The sequence below is a fragment of the Urocitellus parryii genome, chromosome 7 (genome assembly GCF_045843805.1).
Source record: "Urocitellus parryii isolate mUroPar1 chromosome 7, mUroPar1.hap1, whole genome shotgun sequence".
NCBI classification, from domain to species: domain Eukaryota; kingdom Metazoa; phylum Chordata; class Mammalia; order Rodentia; family Sciuridae; genus Urocitellus; species Urocitellus parryii.
In genome coordinates this window covers 148583807-148607317 of record NC_135537.1, presented here as the reverse complement: position 1 = coordinate 148607317, position 23511 = coordinate 148583807, and the positions used below count along the sequence as shown (strand labels likewise).

Genomic DNA, 23511 nt, shown 5'->3' with positions numbered 1-23511 from the left:
AAAATAGCACTTTTGATCAAATTAAATGATGCCTTTCTCAGTGTGGAAACTCTTGACATCAAGAGTTTATTTGTTGATAATTATTTTTTCCTAATCGCCCTCTTCAACATAAACACTTCAGAGGCACAGTTTCAACCTTGTAGGTTTATTTCCCAGAATGGCTTTAAAAAAATTTTTTTTTAAATCCTATGGACTTTTAATATAAGATACTCTTTTGGTATCTTGAGTATATAATGTTAAAACATGGGGAAAAAATATTGTAAATTTTGAGTATTTATAAAATTCTAAGATACTGTTCTCTCCTTATGATCACTTTTAATGTGAGTGCAGCACATTAATACACCTGTCATCTAGCACTTTAAAGTAACCAATATATATGATGCATTTTCCATAATGATATGAATTTCAAAATTTTCCGTAGAAAAAAGATGTAACCTTGCATTGTGGTTTAGTATGGTGATTACTTCACATTGCACTGGATGGTTGAGTTTTGCTTTTATTGTTCTGTGGACTTGTGGCCAAGACAAATAAATTTAAGCTTTTTATCAAAATGATATTTTATTTTGGGCAATTATTTTTTGAATAGGTTTTTATCCCTAGGGAATGAGTTAAATTTTATTTGTCTTGGACACTTCTACAGTCTTTGAGTGCTGTTGGTAAATGAATTTTAGGGAACATTTTTGTCAAGGACGTGGTATTTAGGAAAACAAGTTCCTTTCAGGACCATTCTACCAAATATCACATAAAGAGTGAATGCAGGGCAAAACACCTGTTGGTGGAGAACTGGGAAGAGGAAGTGAAGATGTCTGAGGTTTATGCTCTGCATTGGCCCATTGATAGTTTGAAGGCAGTGTGTGCCTGAATTTAATGTTTGGTTTGATCTTTGTTCCTAGGGTCTAGAGGTAATGCACTGAGGAAACATTGTGTTTATTTCAAGCACATTAATCTTAGACTCTTGTTAACAACTAGATGTTATTCTAGTTACAATGTTTACAGATTACAGGCAGTTACAAATTTTATCATTTTAGTAACCAGCATGCTGAAAATTCTAGCCTTAATAAACTGGTGATTTTAACTTGTATTTATAAAATGAAATTAAGAAACTTGTGTATGAAGAAGTCTCCTCTTTTATGTTATATCCACATTAAAAAGATTCCTGTGGTAGTTTAGTGGTTTTGAACACTTGAGTATAGTACTGATCTAAATGTATTGGAGAAAAATCCCAAGTAAGTAAACTGGTGGAATGCTTAGGAAAGTGTTGACGTAGGTCGCCAAATGCTGTTCAGTGTTACTAGCTGATTAGAGATACCTTTGAAGAATTATAGTTTCGGGCTGGGGATGTGGCTCAAGCGGTGATGCGCTCGCCTGGCATGCGTGCGGCCCGGGTTCGATCCTCAGCACCACATACCAACAGGGATGTTGTGTCCGCCGAGAACTAAAAAATAAATATTAAAGGTTCTCTCTCTCTCTCTTAAAAAAAAAAAAAAAAAAAAAACCTATGGTGAAGCTCCAGAACATAAAATTCATATTTAAAAAAAAAAAAGAATTATAGTTTCTTAAGCAAATAGTTTTAAAAGAACTAATGTAGTCAAAAAGCACACTCCTTATAAAATCTTGAAAAATAACCACAAATTACCCTTAATCCTACTCCCCAGAGATTAGCAGCATTTGATATAATTTCACTTTTATGAAATATAGATACAGAGTTATCTTTTGTAACATTCTGTAACTTTCTTTCACTAAATGTAATAATGAGAGCACTGTAGTTTCTTATTCTTTTTTTGTTTGTTTTGAGATGGAGGTCTTGCTGTGTTACCCAGGCTGATCTCAGACTCCTGGATTCAAGTGATACTTCTACCTCCCAAATACTGGGACTATAGGCTGAGCCATCACACTAGGCTTTTTGTCATTTTTAAACTTTTTTCTTGAGACAGATTCTCACTAAATTGCTTAGAGCCTCACTAAGTTGCTAAGGCTGCCAGGAACTTGTGATCCTTTTGCCTCAGCCTTCTAAGTTGCTGGGATTACAGGTGTTTGCCACATACCCAACTTTCTTTAACATTTTTAATGATTGTGTAATATTATGTTGTATGATATTCCATAATTTATTTAATCATCATTCCATTATGGAACATAGAAGAGGTTCTAGTTTTTGCTATGAATAATACTGTAAGGATAGAAATAATGAGTTAAATCTTTGCATTAAAGTCTCCCCACCCCCTTAGGCTTTTGGAATCGGAATTACTAGATTGGAGGATAAGAACACAAGTTCTGGGTGCATATTGTCCTGGTGCTATAATATTTTTGGAAAACAGTTTACCATTCCAATTCAAATCAGTCTAAATATGCTAAAAACCATGATAAGAATTTTTTAACTGTCTGAGACTTTAAAAGAAAGGTAGCATATGGAGAGTCATGGGGATAAGGTGTTTGGTAATTGTTAAAAGTTTAGTAGTTAATTTTTTTCAACACTTGATTTAATATTTAATTTTACCAGAGGTATTGGATATTACAAATGTTTGTGAATGCAGAAGTAACAGTGAAATCAAAGTTTTGATAAATACAAACTTAAATACTATTGGTTAGAGCTTGTGAGAATGAGCTAAAAGCGGATTTTTTTTTTATGGTCAGGAAAAACCAGGACAGATACTTAAGAGTGAAAGTGGGTAATGGATTCAATAAACTTTATAAAGCGGTAATTGCAGCCCAATGACTTGTTCTATTTTTGGCTAGCTAGGATAGGCAACCTCATCATGAAGCTGAAGATTAGTGATTTCTCTGTGAAACCACACCTGAAATACTTTACAAGACACTTTTCCTTTAGGTAACCAAGAATCTTAGATTGAGTCAAGGAAGTAGTTTTAAATAATGAAGAAAAATAGTGCTACTAGTCTCTTTGCCTTCCCTGTTTTCTTATTGTCATCTCTTAAGCCATTGAACAGCATATAGTGATTGACTACAAAATAGTAAGGTAAAAAGCCATTGTCCTAAACATTTGAAAGGCAAGGACAGATCAATTATTTAGGTCAGAGTCTCTAGCCAGTGTGGTATAGAGTAAGTTCAAGAACAAGAGAATATTTGGTATTATCCAAGCCAATGAAACCCAAGTGAGACACATAGTATTAGATAAGATTTGGATATTCGTACTAGTTAGGTGAAAATAAAGTGATCTGAAATGAGGTTGTTTTTTTTTTTTTAACTCTCTTACCTCTTAACAAAGGTAAGAGATATTATCCATATAATTGTAATTCTTTAAAGGTCAACTGATAAGTCTCAATATGTTAGATGTGTTCTTTGACCTATAATTTTTAAAATAATAATAAAAAAAGTTGATCAGAATAGAAATAGTTCATTTATACTAAATCTAAAGTTAGAATTTCACTTAAAACAGGTTGGAGAGACTTTTGTGAGGTGAGTGCTAGAGATCAAATACTCATGCATGGTAGGCAAACAAACACTCTAGTGAGATATATCTACAACCCGGCCAGAGAAGTTTCAGTTTGGTTAAAAAAAGTAATATTCTTTGTTTCTTAAATTGATGGGACTTTCATGTTAAAATAGTGTAGGTAATTGTCTTAAATTTTTTGTTATAGTTGCAATTGGTTTGTGTTGAAATGGTGTATATTTGGATTTAGTGAGTGAAAATGCAAAACAAGTGTTAGTTGCTTAAATGGTAGGTTTGGAGTGACTTGGTATGTTCTGTTGAGTTATATGGTTCTGTGAATTTAATCTCTTGCCCTTTTTTTTCTTTTAAGAACGTCTTGCTTGGGCTGAGATTGTGGCTCAGCGGTAGAGCGCTTGCCTAGCACGGTTGAACCCGGGTTCGATCCTCAGCACCACATAAAAATAAAGGCATTGTGTTGTGTCCATCTACACCTAAAAATAAATACTAAAAAAAATCTTAAAAAAAATTAAAGTTGCAGAGGCTGGTCTCAAACTTATGATCCTTCTGTCTCAGCCTCTCAAGTAGTTGGACCATACCTGGCTTATCCTACACCTTTTTATGACTTTATAGTTAGATTTCTTTTTTCTTTTCATGGTGCTGGAGATCAAACTAGGGGCTCACACATGCCAGGCAGGTGCTTTGCCACTAGCCTGACAGTGCATTTCTAAGTACAGTATTTGTTTTGTTTTGTTTTGCTTTTCCTGTACTGGGGATGGAACCCAGGACCTTGCACGTGCTAGGCAAGCGATCTACTACTAAGCTATATCCCTAGTCCTTGGACCAGGATTTCTAATACCACTATTATTAATTTTTTAAAAAATTTGAGTAGGTTGTTACCTATAATAAATACATTGAACAATGTATTGTTAGATATTTCGACCATTTATTTATTCAGTCTTCCTCTCCTGAATATTTAGAGCTAAAGGATTACACTAGTGACTTCAATTTTATTTGATAGTGTTGGTTTTGCTAAAGCTAATATATGAAAGTGCTTGAACATACCTAGTGTGTATGAAGCTGTATTAAGTATTATTATTACTTTCATCCTTTGGAGGTATTAATGAAGATTGAGAAAGAAATCTAGAAACAACATATTGGGATTGAAAAGCCTGAAAATTGGATATTTGGTTCTTCAGATAGTGAGATTTGGACAGTTCGTCTATATGTATTGAAGAAGAAACTTCCAGAACAGTAAAATCTGTTGAGATGGATGCATGTCTCTGAACATGGGATAACAATTACAGAATTGGAAACCTGGAACACTGATTTTCCCCTAATAATAAATAGTACATGTGCATTGAAGTGAATTTAGAACACATAAAGAAAAAAGTCATGTATTGGCCTACTATCTAATCACATATATTTATTTTCTTTCTCTGTAAGATAAAATATACACATATAAAAATGACTCATTATACGTGCAGGTTTTGATCCTATGAATTATAGTATAATCTTTTGGATTGTTAAATTGATGTTTGTATTATTGTCCATTCTTTCAGGTGTGGTGTGCACCTTTAATCCCAGCAACTCAGGAGGAAGACCCTGTTAAAACAAAGAATAAAATGGTCGCTTACCTAGCACGTGCAAGGTGTCCTGGGTTCCATCCCCTGTACGGGAAAAGCAAAACAAAACAAAAAATACTGTACTTAGAAATGCACTGTCAGGCTAGTGCTTAATGGTGGAGTATCTGTTGCAAGCTTTGGGTTCAATTCTCAGGACTGGAGGGGTAAAAAAAGAATCCACTTATTTCAGTCTTCTTCATTCCTTAACAATTCAAGAAAAGATTTTGTATTTATTGCTTACATTTTCCTTTATTGTTGATGAGGTCCTATTTATTGTTAGAACAGGTATATTTTAAATCTTTTATTTCTAATGTGGAAGGAAGAGAATGGTCTCGTCCACTGAAGAAGCAGGTTTTCATGGTGTTGGATGGAGAAGGGAGAGAAGACCACATGCAGCCAAGTGGGATTTTTGTTTTTGTTGTTTTTATTTTTGGTTTTGCCTTAAACAGGTCTCTCTGTCCTGATTTCACTCTTTGGGTATGTAGCAGTTTGAGGTCCTTGTCATCTGGAAATAGTTTGTTCTAGCACAGTATGTTCGATATCTTTAAAGTTGTTTTAGTTAAGATATACATGTGTTATTTCATTTCATTGTTATGAAGGTAGAAGTTTTATCCAGATTGTGTCTCTGGATTTGGGATGCTTCTGTAACTGATGACATCTTAACAGTTAAATGACTCTTGGTAGTACATTAACCGTGTTTCTTCTTGAAATGTGTAGCATTACAGCACAGTGGAATTTACTAATTATTAATTCCCTTTATGTGACATACTGAAACATATCCTTAAACTTTAAGCTTTATATCCTCCTTCCCCTGTTACTGTTTTGATTTTTTTTCCCCCTGAGCACATCCCCAACACTTTTTATTTTTTATTTTGAGATAGATCTCACCAAGTTGCTTGAATCTTGCAGTTGTCCCGCCTCAGACTCCCATATCGCTGGGATTACAGGCCTGCACTGCCATGCCTTGCCAAATTTTGATATCTGAGTAACTATTTCAGTGTACACTTTTAGTTCATGTTTAGAGCAGGCATTTACTATGCATCAGATACTGTTCTAAAATATGTATGGTATTTTTTAATATATATAATATTTTTAGTTGTAGATGGACACAATATGTTTATTTTATTTTTATGTACTGCTGAGGATTGAACCCAGGGCCTCATGCATGCTAGTCTGGTGCTCTACCAATGAGCCATAACCCTAGCTCCACAATACCCTTATTTATTTATTTTAATAAATATATATTTTTTAGTTGGATGTAATTCCTTTATCTTATTTATTTTTATGTGATGCTAAGGATCAAACCCAGCACCTTGCACTACTATGCGAAGCATTCTTTCCCTGAGCCACAACCCCAGCCCCTATTTACTTATTTTTATGTGGCACTGATAATCAAACACAGGGCCTCACATATGCTAGGCAGGCGCTGTACCCACTGAGGTACAACCCCAGCCCTATATAAGATATTTTGTGGACAGGAGGCGGGCAGTTTTTCACTACTGGAAACTGAACCCAGAGCCTCTCATATGCTAGGCAAGCGCTGTACCCACTGAGGTACAACCCCAGCCCTATATAAGATATTTTGTGGACAGGAGGCGGGCAGTTTTTCACTACTGGAAACTGAACCCAGAGCCTCTCATATGTGAGGCAAGCACTATACCACCGAGCTATATCTGAATCCTGATATATATATTTTTAAAGTATTTAAAAAGATTTATTTCATAATCATGAGGAGTTAACTAAAAACATCAGGTAATTTGTTTTAAGTGCTGTTATTGGCTACTGCAAAAACAACAATTTTTTGCAATACTGGGGATTGAACCCAGGGATGCTCTTCCACTGAGCTACACCTTCAGTCCATTTTATTATTTTATTTTTTAAAATATTTTTAGTTGTAGATGGACACAATATGCCTTTGTTTAATTTATTTATTTTTATTTGGTGCTGGGCATTGAATCACATGCGAGACAAGTGCTCTACAATTGAACTACAACCCCAGCCCCCGTTTTATTTTTTAATTTTGAGACAGGGTCTTGGCTAAGTTTCTAAGGCTGACCTTGAACTGAGTTGTTGGGTTTTACTGGCATGAACTATCTTATATGGCTACAAACACTTTAAAATATAACTTAACCTCACAACTATTCTGTGAGAGATATTGGAAATTATAACTTAATTTTCTTTTGCAGATGAGGAAATTAAGAATCAGGTTAACTCATGAGTTATAAAATAAATGTTAAGTGACATAGCTTGAATTTGAACTCATGTCTGTCTGACTTCATTGTCCCTGCTTTTAATGGTATATACCATTCTGGGTTTAGAAGTTTGTATACTGCCTGGTGCTGTGGTACACGCCTGTAATCCCAGCAACTCTGTCTCAAAATAAAAAGTACTAGGCATATAGTTCGGTGGTTAAAAGTCCCTGGATTCAATCTCTGAAACTGAGGGGTCGGGGAGGAGATTTATTTACTTATTTATTTTTGTGCATGGAATTGAACCATGGAATGCTCTATTTTTTTTTTTTTTTAGAGAGAGAGTGAGGGGGGGTGGAGAGAGAGAGAGAGAGAGAGAGAGAGAGAGAGAGAGAGAGAGAGAGGGAGGAGAGAGAATTTTTAATATTTATTTTTTAGTTCTCGGCGGACACAACATCTTTGTTGGTATGTGGTGCTGAGGATCGAACCCGGGCCGCACGCATGCCAGGCGAGCATGCTACCGCTTGAGCCACATCCCCAGCCCTCTACTTTTTAAATTTTGTTTTGAGAGAGGGTCTTGCTAAGTTGCTGAGGCCGACCTTGAATTTGTGATCCTCCTGCCTTATTCTCCCAGTTGCTAGAATTACAGGCATGTGCCACCAAGCTGGTAGTATATTTAGATTTTTTAAAAAAACCTTTTTGTGTGGGATGGGATTTTGAGGTCTTATTTCTGTCTAGGAGTTTATAAAATAGGCTGTATAATGTGTTTGAAGAGAATAAAATATTTGATTCCTGTTCTTTTTGCATTTTAAGATGGTGATGGAGTTTCCTGACAATGTGTTAAATCTCGATGGGCATCAGAATAATGGTGCACAACTAAAGCAGTTCATTCAGGTAATAATTTTTAAAATCGGTGTTTTCAGTAGTGTGTGTATTTAAAGAATCATTTAGAATTTAGCTGTAATAAATAAAATTAAACTAAGTTTAAGTTTTGTTTTACTTATAGTTAAACTGAAATGTTTTAGTTTTTACTATTGCTGTGGTGAATATGTTAACATAACTGATATATGGGCCTGTCATGTGAAAGAGACACTGTGGTGCTAACATTTTACATGTCCGTAAGGTTCTGCTTCACCTGGCCTTCTTACCTGTTTTTTTTTTTTTTTTTTTTTAACTCAGGGGCACTAGACCACTGAGCCACATCCCCAGCCCTATTTAGAGATAAGGTCTCACTTAGTTGCTTAGTGCCTCCCTCTTGCTGAGGCTGGGGCTGGTGATCCTCCTGCCTCAGCCTCCCCAGCTGCTGGGATTACAAGTGTGTGGCACTGTGCCCAGCTTTTCCTGGTTTTTAAAGATAGGGTACACAGCTTTTCATCAAGAACTTGTTAGGGAATAGGGATATAGGTCAGTGTTGGAGAGCTTGCCTGGGATGTATGAGGGCCTGGGTTCAATCTCCAGCACTGTACACACACAAAAAAAGAATTTGTAGGGTTTCTTCTGTATGATTATTTTGTTCAAGTTTAAAAAATAATCCTATTATAATGAGCTTTCTGATTTTTATTTAATTCTTAGGAAATATGATATTTTATAAATGCATTTAAATATATAACATATAATTAAGATAATGGAAGATTACTTCAGAACTCGATTTCTACCTTTAGAGAAAATTTTAAATGAAAAGTTAAAGGTAAATGTGAGAAAGTGCTTCTTGTTAGTGGTCTTACCCCTCCATCTATTTTTGGTAAATCTGAAAGTGTTATTGTACAGTAGCTCTTCACTCCATTTGGTAGAAGTTATTTACTAGCGTTTTGCCCATTTCTGAACAGCTGTGGTTTTTAATCGTTTTTCTACCTTGTCATAATCATCAGATAATATTCATGTGCACCAGCATATTACTGCAGGCTCCCTCATAAGTAAGATGGTCCTTGTTCTCTCCCACTAATTCATAATACATGTGTCTGTACCTCCAGGTTGTGAATTTCTGCTCTTCACGATCACCATGCTAATTTGACTCCTATAGCTAAACATAGTGTGTTGTTTAAAGTTGAAGAGAAGATATGGTAAAGCTGCATTGTCACCTTCTTCTTATTATTATTTTTAATATTCACTGAATAAGTCCTCAATTTCCAGATGCAGCAGATGCAGGCTTCTTTTTGCTATGTCAGGGTGCATACTCCTTAACCTTGGCATGCTTGCTCAATGGTATTTTAGAAGTTTGTATACTACCGTTTTTATACTGTAGATTGAGTTTAGTTCTTTTCACTCTGGATTCTAGAGCAGAGTGGTTTATGGAGCAAATTCTGTACAGCATAGACAAGGCTGATCACTCTGCCTTTCTAACTCAGTTGTAGATAAAAGTGGTAAGCCCATGGCAGGTTGTACTTACTGTACAAGGATAGGAACTCTAGTAGTGGTGAAAGAGTACATTTTATGTCTTAAGGATTTTTCACTTTACTTTTTTTCTTTTTCTTAGCGACACAGTATGCTTAAGCAACAAGATCTAAGTATTGCCATGGTTGTAACATCACGTGAAGTCTTGAGTGCACTTTCTCAGCTTGTCCCATGTGTTGGTTGTCGTCGCAGTGTGGAACGCCTCTTTTCCCAGCTTGTAGAGTCTGGAAATCCTGCCCTTGAACCCCTGACAGTAGGACCCAAGGGAGTCCTATCTGTAACTCGAAGCTGCATGACTGATGCAAAGAAGCTTTATACATTATTTTATGTACATGGGTAAGTATAATAAATTAAGAGAAATGATTTTGTTAACTTCTAAACAATTTGTTAACAGTGATGGTAGCTTTTTTCCTAAATTTGGTTGGGGCAGTAATTAAAAGAGGGATACAATAAACATATAATTTGCAATTTATAAGTTACATAGTAGAACCAGTAGAGAGGGATAGAGAATGAGTATGTAGAATTATTAAGAAAGGTGGTTAGAGAAGGCCCTTCTGCTAAAATGCATTGAGTATGGACTTGAATGAAGGGAGTGAGGGAACCATATAGATATCTAGGGGAAGGAAGTGAAGGAACAGCAAATAAAAAGGTTAGAGGTTGGAGTTTTCTTGTCATGTCTGAGGAACAGCAAAGAAGCCACTGTGGCAGCAATCAGATGAATGAAAGGAACAGTAAAATAAAAGATGAGATCAGAAGAATAATAAAAGGTCCTATCATGTAGTACCTTGTAGATCATCCTATGGTCTTTTTACTTTTAGTGAGGTGGAAAGCCTTGGAAGGTTTTGAACAGATGAACAACGTAGTCTGACTTAAAGTTTGGCCTGCTGTGACCTCCTTATTGAGAATACAGTGTATATGTCGGGGTATGGTACAAAGGTAGGAGTAGAAGTAGAGAAATGGTGGCTATTTAATAATTCATGAGAAAGATGATGGGTGACTTGGGCTACAGTAGTAATAATGGAGATTGTGAGAAATGATAGGATCCTGGCAGTATTTTGAGGAAATAGTCAGCAGGATTTAAGATAGATTAATTGGAAGAGAGCTTTGGGCATGTAAGGATTGACTGATTGTGTCCCTTACTGAGATGGGCAAGTCTGCAAGGAACAGTTTGATGAGAGCTCACTTTTGAATTTGTTAAGCGTGAAATACAATTGGATATCCACATACAGAGAGATGGTATAGAGCTATAATAGTGGGTCATTTAGTGAGAAAAGAGATCTGAAGGCCAAACCCTAAGGCTTTCCTGTTTGAAGATGGTGGTAGGTACTTCTTCTCCAAAGAAGCTTTGGAGAGTTTTTGAACAGATGAACAACATAATCTGATTTTATGTTTGAAAAGGATCACTGGGTGCTAAGTGAAACCTAGAATGTAAAAGGCAAAAGGTTGTAGACCATTTAGGAAGCCAGCTATTTGCAGTTGATAAACTAGAGTTGGGTGGGTTAGACAAGGATAGTGGGAGTATTAGAATTCTAGATAGGTTTAAAAGTTAGTTGACAAGTTGGAGGTAGGGTGTACACAATAGTGTTACCTGGCATTCTGTAAATTACATTAAAGATACATTCTGTATTTGCATAAAATTTTTGTTGATGGATCCTCATTTAGGTTATGTATTTAGACAACATTTGGACAGAGGAAGATAGCTGAGAGTCATGTTGTAGCAGTAATAAAATATTGGAGTGCCAAGCACATTGCTAGATAAGTGAAACAGGTATAGTCTGGGGGAAGCATTGAATAGAGCAGGTTTATTTCAACATTTTGACTGGCTGGGAATGGAAAGGGGAAAATGAGTGTATAGACTCTTTTTGGACTAGCATATGTTTGATGAGAAATTTTCAGAGTAAGTGAAAGTGTCTCTCACATTGCCCTTATTATGAAACGGCAGTAAGTAGAGATTTCTAAAATTTAAAAGAAAAATGACTATTAACCTTTAAACATTTATTTTTCATTAGGTCCAAACTAAATGACATGATAGATGCTATTCCAAAAAGTAAGAAGAACAAGAGATGTCAGTTGCACTCCTTAGATACGCACAAACCAAAACCTTTGGGGTAAGTGGAATTGAATACCAAAGTGCTTCATTATTGTTAATATTATAAATGTAGATTATATTTAGTAGAAAGAGTAAATAACCTTGCTAGTTTCAATTCATTAATTGGTTACACTCTAATATTTGTCAAAATAAGTATGCACTCTGGTTCTGTAGGTCTTTCTGCATTGAAACCATATAGTGTCTCTATAGTTTTGATTTTTAAAATTTTTTTTCCTTACATTAAATATGTTTTAGGAGAACGAGATTGAGATTTTATATCTCCCTAATAAATGGGTCAAGAATTAAAAAATGTGCCTTGTTATGGCACATATGACAGTATGGCAGTATATATCTATGTAACTGATGTGCACTTTTTTTCATAGTGTTGGATGCTACCTCATCCAATGTTGCTTTCACCCCTATCTCCAAGCACATTAGCACAGTTGTCTCACTAAATTCTTTGGGGTGGGATTATTAAGGAGAAGACACAAATTTGAAGGGAGTTTCTAAGAAGTAACTTTTTGTTTTGGAGAGAATGGGATGATATAAAATTCTAATTCTGAGTTAGTTTTTGAAGTTAAGTTTTTAATATCTCATTATTATTGGTACTACTGTATAGACATTTTCCTCCCTAATATAAAGACCTGGATGGTCAGGTGATGGTAATGTTAATAATATATTACGAGTTTTTTTTTAATTGGTGCATTATAGTGGGATTTGTAATGCCACATTTGTACATGCATATGACATAATTTGATTAATTTTACTCCTCAGTAACTTTTCTCCCCTCCTCCCTCTTCCTGATCTGTATTAGGTTTTTTTTTTTTCTCTCTCTATACTTGGAAATGAAAAGTTTTTAAAATTTTATCATGAAATCCATCATAAATTCAGAAGAGAAGACTATACAAGTAGTACCATATATTTTTTTTCTTTTTTGAAACATGGGCTCTCTGTAGTGTAGGTTCTTCTTACACTCATATGTTCAAGTGGTCCTCCCACCTCAGTTTCCCCAGTATAAGTAGAGACTGTACAAAGACTCCCCAACCCTTGTACCTTCACCCAGATTTAATAGTTACCAAACTCTACATTTGTTTCATTTATAAACCTTTTCCTTTGCTGATGTATTTTAAAGGAAGTTCAAGGCATCATGGTACTCGGCTCTTACGTACTTCTTTGTCATTTCCAAATACATGGACATTTTCTTTTATAATCTCAATGCCATTGTAATACCCATAGAATTAACATTATGCAGTCAGTACTCAAGAGTTCCCTTAGTATTGTTAAGTGTCTTTTTGCTTTGGTTTGTTTGAATCAGTATCCATATAAGGACTCACATTGCATGCTATCTAAACATGGGAATATGCTGAAAGCAGCAAAGCTTTATATAGCCTAAAATAGTTCCTAAGGATACTTGTTCTTTTACATATTTATCAATATCTTTAGAGAATTTCTGATTTTCTAAATGCAGAATTTTGTCAATGTTTTCTCATGTAGAGAGTGATCTTTTGACTGAAGGAACAGAGTAGTATAGGATAGTAAAAAGCCTGCCTTCTGCTTCTTTTTTTTTAAAATGCATATTATATTGGTTTTTCAACCTTAGGCTTTACACATGCTAGGCAAGTGCTGTACTGTTGAGCTACACTTTAGCCCCTTTATGCATATTCTTCATTGAGGAACTAAAAAGCAACAGGTACCCCATATGTTATACATCTGTACTCATTGCCGCCTTCCTTTAAAGACCAGTCTTTCCAGTTTTGCTTTGGATTTCATCTATTCTTTTGTTCTCCAGTGACTTTGCTTTGTCAGTTAATTTTTTATTTAATTGACATATAGCTGTTTTCCTATATTTTAGCTTATAAACAAAAACCTCCACAGAATTCATATCCCCCTCTAGCTATATCCTCAATATATGGGAAGTCCGATGTTTTTGAAAGTTGTTTGCTAAGTATGGAATCAGTTGAATAGAATTAATTGATCTTAAGCAAAATCTGTCCACTCAGGTAGTTTTTTAGTTATTCTAACATGCTATGTGGATAGCAGGCCATTGAGTGAGTATAGTCTCTTTAGTCAAGTCACCCTCTCTACTTTGGTTGGTCACCATCATTTTATATATTTTCATTGTTATACCTCCCTGATTTTTTTTAATGCTTTCTCCAGGGAAAGTATAATATGACTCATTAGGTTTTAGCCTAATAAATGGCAACAATCTATGTCATCTTTTCTGGGAGTAAGTTTGAGATCTTAAAGAAAGGTTTAGTCCAGAGTTCTTGTATGTCTGTAGCTGAGGATTATCTTAGAGAATGATATGTAAAATCACCTGGAGAAAGAGTAGGTTAAGAGAAAAGAATATCAGGGAATTTGGTTTAATGGTAGAAAAGAAGAAGCTAGTAAAGAAACTAGAGAAAGAGTGGCCAGAGCCAGGTGGGTTGGTGCATATCTGTGTACATCCTGGCCACTTGGGAGGCTGAGGCACTAGGGGAGACTGAGGCAGGAGGATGTCAAGTTCAAGGCCAGTCTCAGAAATTTAGCAAGGCCCTGTCTCAAAATTAAATAAATAAATTAAAAGTGAAGGTATTGAGGATGTAACTAAATGGTAGAGCATTCCAAGGTGGTCTGGTCAGCTGTGCTGAAATGATTCATTGAGGGCCCCAAAGTAGACACTGGATTTGAGAACTGATGAGCAATGGTTGAGTGAAAGCAGAGTCTATATTGGTGTAGGTGGAAAAGTGAATACACTGTGAGCTTGTGATGGATTAAACTGTGAATGGAAAAGATAAGAACAGAACAAAGTAGAAAGAAGACTACTTTTTCTAAAAGTTTTATTTTATTTATTTTTTTTTTTTACAGGGGATTGAATCCAGGGTTGCTTAACCAATAAGCCATATCCTCACCCTTTTTATTTTGAGATAGGGTCTCACTAAGTTGCTTAGGGCCTCACCAACTTGATGAGGCTGGCTTTGAACTCATGATTCTCCTGCCCTCAGTCTTTTGAGTTGCTGGGATTCCTGGCATGTGCCACTATGCCTGGCTTGAAAGTTTGATCTTGAAGAAATGAATTTATAGGACACAATAGAGAGATTATGGCTAATTTCCTGATTTGAGCTGTGGGTCATGAAAACATAATTAGAAAAAGAGGAAATATGAGGGCTGTGAGTAGAAGGATTTAACATAGAAAGTAGAGCAGGAGTTGAGGTTTTTGTTGAACCTTGGCCTGAGCCCTTGTGAGGGAGTAGGGAGCTGAATTATTTGTGTGAACTTAGTTGGGCTGAGGGTTGAGAAATACCTATTTAGCTATATAAAGAAGTTTAAGTAAATACATATTCAGAGGTTTTTCTATCATAAGTATCTAGGCAATGAATTTCTAGAGCATTCCAAGGTGGTCGGATCAGATGTGCTGAATGTGCTTCTGATTTAGGCTGGGGGTTGAGAAATAGGACTGTAACAAGTCCTGCAGAAGAGTTGCTAGTTGTTCAAGAAAAATGGACTCTCCTTGAGTGGAATAAAAGACGCCCATTTCTCTTGGAATGCACACATGTGACAAAGCAAAGTTCATGACCAAATACTACATTGAAACCAGTGGGGGAGTTTTAAGTCGATTTTAAAATAATTATCATATAGTACTAATTTAGACTATGTAAAGTATTCATCTTAGTATACCATCTTTATTTTAGTAAGTGTAAAGCTTATTTACTATAATAAAATTAATCTATGACTTTCCCTCTAATTGTAAATATGAAAGTAGATACAAGTTTTGTTGCCATGGACTAGCTTTTTAAAAAAAATTCAATCACATTAAGTAGATTAAAACTTATTAGAATTTTCAATTTATGGAAGGTTGATCCATGTTTATAGGTAAAAATATAATTTTTTCAGCCCTTTCATCTTTAGAACATACCAAGTATATTTGCTCATAAAATGCTTAAGTTTATAAACCAATTGCTATCTTGATGACTGTAAATATTGTTGTTAACTTATATTAGGTAAACTATAGTCAAGCTCAAGTTTTTATATAAAGATGTGAGCACATATTTAAATAACATTTTAATATGATTAAGTATGTAATCATTATACAAATTTGTAAATGTACCCTACTAATACTTAAATATATTAATGAGTTCATGCTTTTAAGACTGTAGAAATTATTCCTTCAGATTATCTCAGTGTCACTAAGCTTTGTACTATACTGTACTACAGTGAAGGGAGCAGTAGCAGTGTCAGTTCAGAGAAGTTAAGTACAGATAAGAGAAGTAGTGAAGACCACAGGAAGGACAGCAAGTGTAGGATCATTTTCCATTATGGACCTTTCCAGGGAACAGCCAGGTAAAATCAAGCAATCCTTTATTCTGCCTTTTTTTAACGTTTTACCCTTATGTATTCCTCCTTTTCACTAATATGTTTGTTCTTTCTGCAGAGGTTGTTGGATGGATGTATGGGAACTAATGTCCCAAGAATGCAGGGATGAAGTAGTTTTAATTGACTCTAGTTGTCTTTTAGAAACACTAGAAACATATCTGCGAAAACACAGGTAAGTCTAAAGATCCTCGTGATATAGTGTGGAAGGTGCCTTAGCTGTCAGTCATCAAGAGTGGCCTGTCACTGCCCTCCTTTGTATGATAGCCCTCCAGCCTTCCCTTTAATACCTGGCAGTAGGCGGAGCTTATTGTTAGGGTAGGCAGTCCTTTTATGAGATGACTTTAGAGTTAGCCTTGTTTGACCCAGTGTCTCCTTTTTTATACTTTTTATCTATTTGTTCTGGACCAGCCTTTCAAGAAACACAGATTGACTGAATCAAAGTATACTTAATCACTTGTTTTTATGATAAAATCATTTTATGATGGCATTTTCAAAATTAAAGTTAAGTTAGTACTTTTTACTTTGTAATATTTTGAAGTATTTCTTCTATAATTGTTTGCCAAGACCTTTAAGTAGAGTTGGAATTCATGTGCTTCATGTACTATAAAAGTAACTTCAGATTTTTCTTTTTAGAATACTACTTTTACAAAGGAATTTTCTAAGTGTCATTAACATTTGGAAATTCGTAGGGAGGGAGAGTGCAATAGGAAAGGAAACTGGTAAGGGAGCCATCTAGAGGTGGCATTCTTGGGGGGAGTTCTACTGTTATGAATTTGTCACATGTTGGGTTTGTGGTTATGTGTTCTTTGACTTTGGGACAGATACACACAATTACTTTGGGGCTACTTCTAAAAAACATAGGTAAATGCTTTTTACAACTGGTGTTATCAAGATTGGTGTTTGATATGGCAATGAGCTAATGACTTAACCTACATACTAAAGTTCATTTCTTTTTTCAGTTACAAACTTCCTTGTAAGGAAGTTTGGTTATATTCCAAAGAGTAAAGCATATGTCAATTATTTGGAGCTGGGGGAAACTATATAGAGACATAAAACATACATCCTTCCTCTTTATATATGATTTGGTTTACCCAAAAGATAGCTTTTTGGTGGGTTGTGATAAGTTACTATTCAGAACTAATGTTTTAGAATTTCCTGTATTTTGGGGCAGTGTTTTATATTAATAAGAAAGTAGAGTCTATTTTATAAATATCTTCAGGGTGGAGAGAAAGTATGGTAAGAGAGTAAGGGACATTGATTTGATTCTAAGTTCTATCCGTTTTAACTTTCTACAAGTTATTTTTCTTTGCCTGTTTTTTGTCTTCCTTAAGATAAAAATGATGGTATTAATCTTGTAGGATTTATTGTAGGATTAAGTTGAATTTGTCAGCATAGATGATACATAGTAAGGTTTACTTGGAATGGTATCTGACAATGTAGGAAGAATTATCAGTGAACGCTTGCATGCTGGATTTGCAGATCTTTATTATTCCTATTTCTAATTCTTGTTTCAGGTACAGTTTGAGTTTTTGAGGTATAATCAGATATAATCATTACCATCATCATTTAGACATTTCAGAATGTCTAATATACTTTGTTGGCAGTATGTACTTTTTTTTTTAGAGCTTTATAATAAAGATTTAACAACACCATTTAGCTAGTTAAGTATTATGATAGTACATCATTAGAAATGAGGTGTTAGGAAATGAACCCTCTGCTTTAAAAGTTTTAAAATTCATGGGCAATATTTCTTTTGCATATGGGAAAAATCACTTTCATTTCTGCTTCCATAATTTTTTTCTTTCTTTTTTTTTTGGGGTGTGTGTGTGTGTGTGTGAGGGATTAAACCCAGGGCCTCATGCATGCTAAGCACTCACTCTACCACTGAACTATGCCCCAAGTCCCATATAAACCCAGGGCCTTTTGCATGTTGGACAAGCACTTGCTGCATACTTAATTATAGTTGTATAATCAAACATATTAAACTAAGGCAATAAGATAGGGGAGAAATATTTCAAGTTTTATTCTATTTGTTTACTTGACTAAAGTTACCATTTCTAACCTGAAAAATGTAGAAGTATTATTTTTTCTGTGTTCATTTTTCCTCACCAAAAGGAAAAAATTTCCTTTTCTTTCTTTATAAAAGAACAAAAAGCATAAATTTACCCTCCTAACAATTTTTTTTGTTGTTGTTGTGTTTTGTTGTTGGTACCTGGGATTGAACCCAGGGATGCTTAACCACTGAGCCATATCCCCAGCCCTTTTTTTAAAACTTTGAGATAGGATCTTGCCAAGTTGTTGAGGCTGGTTTTAAACTTGCAGTCCTCCTGCCTCAGTGTCCCATGGCACTGGGTGGGGTTATAGGTATGTACCACCATGCCTGGCTTCTCCTAACAATTTTTAAACATATGTTACAACATTGTTAACCATAGTTATATAAAAGATCTTCAGAATTTTTTCATCTTACGTAACTAAAATTATACCCATTAAACACACTCCCTGATTCTCCTTCCCCCATCCCTTGGCAACTTCCATTCTACTTTCTGTTTTTGTGATGATCTGAGATAACTTCACAAAAGTGAAATGAGTATTTTGAATTTTTGTGATTGGCCTATTTTGCTAGACTTAATGCCCTCAAGATTCATACATGTTGTAGCATAGGACAGAATTTCTTTTTTAAAATTTTTTAATTTTATTTTTTGGTACTTAGGGGTGCTTAATCACTGAGTCATTCCTTCAATTCTTTTTATTTTATATTTTGAGACAGGATTTCACAAAGTTGTTTGCTAAATTGTTGGGGCTGACCTCTAGTTTATGATTCTCTTGCCTCAGCCTCCTGAGTTACTGGGATTACACCCAGTGTGTGCCACCACACCTGGCTTTTCTTTGTTTGTTTGTTTGTTTGTTTAAGTAGATGAGAGTTTCGATATAGCTGGTGTCAGACTCTGGGCTTAAGTGAGCCTCCTGTCTTAAGTATCTGGGACTACAGACATGAGCCTAACCCTAACCCTAACCCTAATCCTCTTTAAAGCTGGCTAATGTGGGGCTGGGGATGTGGCTCAAGTGGTAGCGCGCTCGCCTGGCATGCGTGCGGACCCGGTTCGATCCTCAGCACCACATACAAACAAAGATGTTGTGTCTGCCGAAAACTAAGAAAAATAAAATATTAAAATTCTCTCTCTCTCTGTCTCTCCCTCTCTAAAAAAAAAAAAAGCTGGCTAATGTTCCGATATATTTCTATAACATTTTCTTTATCCATCCATTGATGGATATTTAGGTGGCTTCCAAATCTCTATTGTGAATACTGCTGCAAATATTTCTTATGCCCAGGAGTGGGATTGCTGGATCATATGGTAGTTTTATTTTTGAGGAACCTCCATAGTGGTTTCCATGGTGCTCTACCATTTTGTATTCCCACCAATATTGTGCAGAGATTCTAATTTCTCAACATCCTTGCCAACACTTGTTATTTTTTGTTTTTTAATAGAACCCATTCTAATAGGTATGAGGTCTTTTCTAATTGTGGTTGACTATTTGTATATCATCTTTGGAGAAATGTCTGTTCAGTTCATTTATCTTTTTTTTCCCCCCTCATTGCTGAGGATTAAACCCCAAAACTAGGACTTCTAGTACTATAGGGTTGCTAGAGCAGTGCTCTGCCATTATGATTTATCAGGTTATTTGATTTTTGCTGTTTTTACAGAATTGTGAGAGTTGTATTAACCCCTTATCCAATATATGGTTTACAAATATTTCTCCCATTCCGTGGTTGTCTTTTCACACTGTTGATTGGTTCCTTTCTTATACAAAGTCTTTTTTTGTTGTTGATGTGGTTTTGGGGATTAAACCCAGGAATTCCTGCATGTTAGGCAAGTACTCTGCCAATAAGCTATATTCCTAACCTTTATTTATTTAATATTTGTGGCACTGGGGATTGAATCCAGGGCCTTGTGCATGCTGTGCAAAAACACTACCACTGAGCTATATTCCCAGCCCCTTTTTATTTTTGAGACAGTTTCTTTAAGTTGCCCAGGCTCACCTGAAACTTGCAATACTCTTTCTTTAGCGTTTAGGAGTAGCTTGGATTACTGACCATATGCCTGCCACCACTCCCAGCTGTGCAAAAGTTTTAAAGTTTGAGGAAATCCCTATTGTCTTGTATCAGTTACCTCTGCTTTTGGTGTCATACACAAGAAATCATTGCCCTATGTAATATGCTAAGACTGGCCTTGAACTTGCAATCCTCCTGCCTCTATCTCCTAAGTCACTGGTATTACAGGTGTGTGCCACTGCACCTATATTCATTTTTAAAGTGTTAGGTAAATAAAATGATTTAATGTTGCTTGTCAGCATTATTGCCTCTGTTTATCCAGGGGGGCCTCTAATTTAACCTGTATACATTTAAAGAAGCACAGTTATCCACTATCAGGTCAGAAAGACATATGCACCAAAGTAATGTGTGGCAATTATAAGAATAAATACTGTAGTAAGAAGCATAAGTAAGAAGCAGACTGGCAAGGAGGTAGTGTGTACCTGTACTCTTAGCTATTCCTCGCTACTCAGGAGGCTGAGACAGAAGGATCACTTTGAGTTCAGGTGTTTGGGGACAGCCTGGGCAATGTAACAAAACCCTGTTTCCTTCTTAAAAAAACCTGGGCAGGTGGCACATGCCTCTAATCCCATCAATTCAGTAGGGTGAGGCAAGAGGATCACAAGTTCCCAGCCTCAGCAACTTAGTAAAGACCCTGTCTCAAAATAAAAAGTGAAAAGGACTGGGGATATAGCTCACTGGTAAATACCTCTGGGTTCAACCCCCATTACCTACACCCTCCCTCCAAAAGAAAAGAACAAAACAGAAATAATAGGAATTCAGAGCATTATTTTCAAACGGAGAAACAACACTTTAATAAACAACAAAATAATATTTAGAAATATTATTTTGGTGTGAGAAATGCATTAGCACCAGGAAGAGTGGAATCAAGGAAGCCAGTTAAGCTTTTTATTTTTATTTTATTACTTTCTTCTTGTTCAACTTTTAAAACCAGCGCTGAGGGAATCGAAAAGAAGGGACTTACAAGAGATGTAGAAAAGACAGAATAAATGTTAATTGACTCCACCCTTAATTGGTGGACTTGGGGGAGAATTTAGAATTAACTGAGGTTTTTCTAGACTGGTTGACTTTTAAGAGGGATCAAGAGAGAACACAGAACAGTATTTCCTATCTCTGCTGTCTCACTATTTTCAATATGGGTTTGGCCTTCAGGCAAGAACAGAGACTTGAACACAGCTATAGTGTCATGAGTCATTATAGACATGTTGGCTAAAGTCATGGGAGTTGTTGAGTTCACTTGGAAGATGAATTTAAGTCAGAGATCAAAATTTCCTAGTTCTATCACAGCTGTTCTTAGAGAGCCAGTTAGTAAAATTGTGAGCCTGATTTCTTTTTTTTTTTTTTAAGCCAAGTTCTTACTTGTTTCAGGAATTCAAAGATGAAGAAACCAGGCTCTATTGTTTTATTTCTGATTGATAAATGTGAAAACATTCTTTCTCCTCTAAATTGACATAATTCTTCTGTACTTTTATCACATTATATACACTTAAGTTTGAACACGTTTCTGTGTATTTGTTCTCTATATTATGTCTGTGTATGGAGATATATACATTTTTGGAAGAAATAATTTGACATTTTGGAAATTATAAGTAAAATTTGAAATGCCTGTAACACTTTGTCATTCTTCTCTCCATCCCTAGCCTCACCTCCAAATGCTTAACTAGTGATGTGCTAAAATGTTGTAATAAAAATTTATATCAAAGTTTATTGGCAGAAGATAACTAATTATTTTAAGAGATGGGAAGAAGAGAGAACTTGGCTAAGAGTCATTGGTTTGTTGCCTCTGTTGTTTTATTTCTGATCTGTACAAATAGCCCTTGAAAGAGAGATATGCTAGCCCTTGGTAACTAATACATTTTGGGCATGTATTTTATGAAATAATAAGTAAATATCTGCCTCATTCTTTTAGGCAATGTGCTTCTCTACTTTTAAAAAAATCACTTCTAAATGACAATCTAGCTATATTCATGTAATCCCAAATTTGTGTTTATCTTACATGTATATGTTTTTGTTTTGTTTTGTTTGTTTGGTTTTTGGGATGGGATCTTGCTGTGTTGCCCAGGCTGGCCTAGAATTCCTGGACTCAAACCATCTTCCTGCTTAGCCTCCTGAGTAGTTGGGACTACAGGCATGTGCCAGTGTGCTCAGCCGTGTGTATGTTTTTAATGTGTGTATGGAGGCTTTTTAAAAAAAATGCTCTATCTGGGAGGGGAGTGCCATCATCTAGTATACTGTTATATGCTGCATGAAATAATTACATAGCCAATTCTTGATTTCGAGGTTTTTATTTTCAACAGGTTTTGCACTGATTGCAAAAATAAAGTCCTTCGAGCATACAATATCCTTATTGGTGAGCTTGATTGCAGCAAAGAAAAGGGCTACTGTGCTGCACTTTATGAAGGCTTGCGGTGCTGTCCACATGAGCGACACATACATGTTTGCTGTGAAACAGACTTCATTGCTCATCTTTTGGGTCGTGCCGAGCCAGAGTTCGCAGGAGGGTATGAGTATGTAGTTTGCTAGAATGGGCTATCTAGCGCTTTGCTTCATTTTATTACTAAGTTTATTTCCCTCATCTTCTGCCTCAGTACATATATGTATGAAGTATGCCTATATTGATTGTGCTTTCTTAATTGATTGAGTGAAAATATGGAAAAACTGTGGTGTGTGGTTTAGTCCTCTGCTCCTTGCTTGAAGGGAAGGGAGGCAGCCGTCCGCCCCCCCCCCCCCCCCCGCTTCTTTTGGCTATCATTATTATAAATTATCATTTTCACTTGAAAATGATTAGAAGGATTTTTTTCTTCATGCATTATCATGTTTAGATTTTATTCACAATGGTGGTGTTTGCATAGAAGTAAGATCTTTTCAGCAGGGGGTTAAGAAATGCTTTATTGAATGTAATTCATGAACTGTGTACTTTATATTATTGTTAAATTATATAAGGTTCTTATATGTTAGGTTCTAACATGTCATATCTGACTTTGTTGTGAAAATAAAATCAGAAGAACTTGTTCATAGCATAAATCAAATCCTTTGTGTGGTTTATATCTGTGGTCTAGGAAACCTCATTTGAGTGCCTACTTTCAACCAGGCATTTTAGAATTCAGAGACCTCTTTTATCACTGTAGTACTATGAACACTCTATTGAGACTAGCTTACAGGGTCCCCCCCCCCCCTTGATTAAATCACCTTGGCATTGCCTTTCTCTGTTCTCCTTCAAAACCAACCAACTAACCAACCAACCAAACAACAAATAGGCATTTTTGCTGCAATTGGAACGTGAAAGGAACTGTCATGTCTACTGTGAAGTAGACACTTACATGACTTCTTTGTGCCCTAAAACTCATCTCTTTAGAGCCAGTTCCTGAATT

General features: G+C 35.7%; 1 protein-coding gene across 7 annotated transcripts in view; it reads left to right on the top strand.

Moving 5' to 3' along the window:
- Nucleotides 1–23511, top strand: part of Ggnbp2 (gametogenetin binding protein 2) — a 35853-nt gene that overhangs the window by 2454 nt on the left and 9888 nt on the right. For 4 of the 7 annotated variants that reach the window (XM_026398020.2, XM_026398019.2, XM_026398016.2 and 1 more), the window contains 6 exons: nucleotides 8010–8090; nucleotides 9670–9923; nucleotides 11597–11695; nucleotides 15871–15996; nucleotides 16088–16201; nucleotides 22438–22647. In XM_026398020.2, the coding sequence (XP_026253805.1) occupies nucleotides 8010–8090; nucleotides 9670–9923; nucleotides 11597–11695; nucleotides 15871–15996; nucleotides 16088–16201; nucleotides 22438–22647 (884 nt within the window). The remainder of the gene's footprint in view (nucleotides 1–8009; nucleotides 8091–9669; nucleotides 9924–11596; nucleotides 11696–15870; nucleotides 15997–16087; nucleotides 16202–22437; nucleotides 22648–23511) is intronic. The other 3 variants (XM_026398017.2, XM_026398021.2, XM_026398022.2) reach the window with 3 other exon arrangements.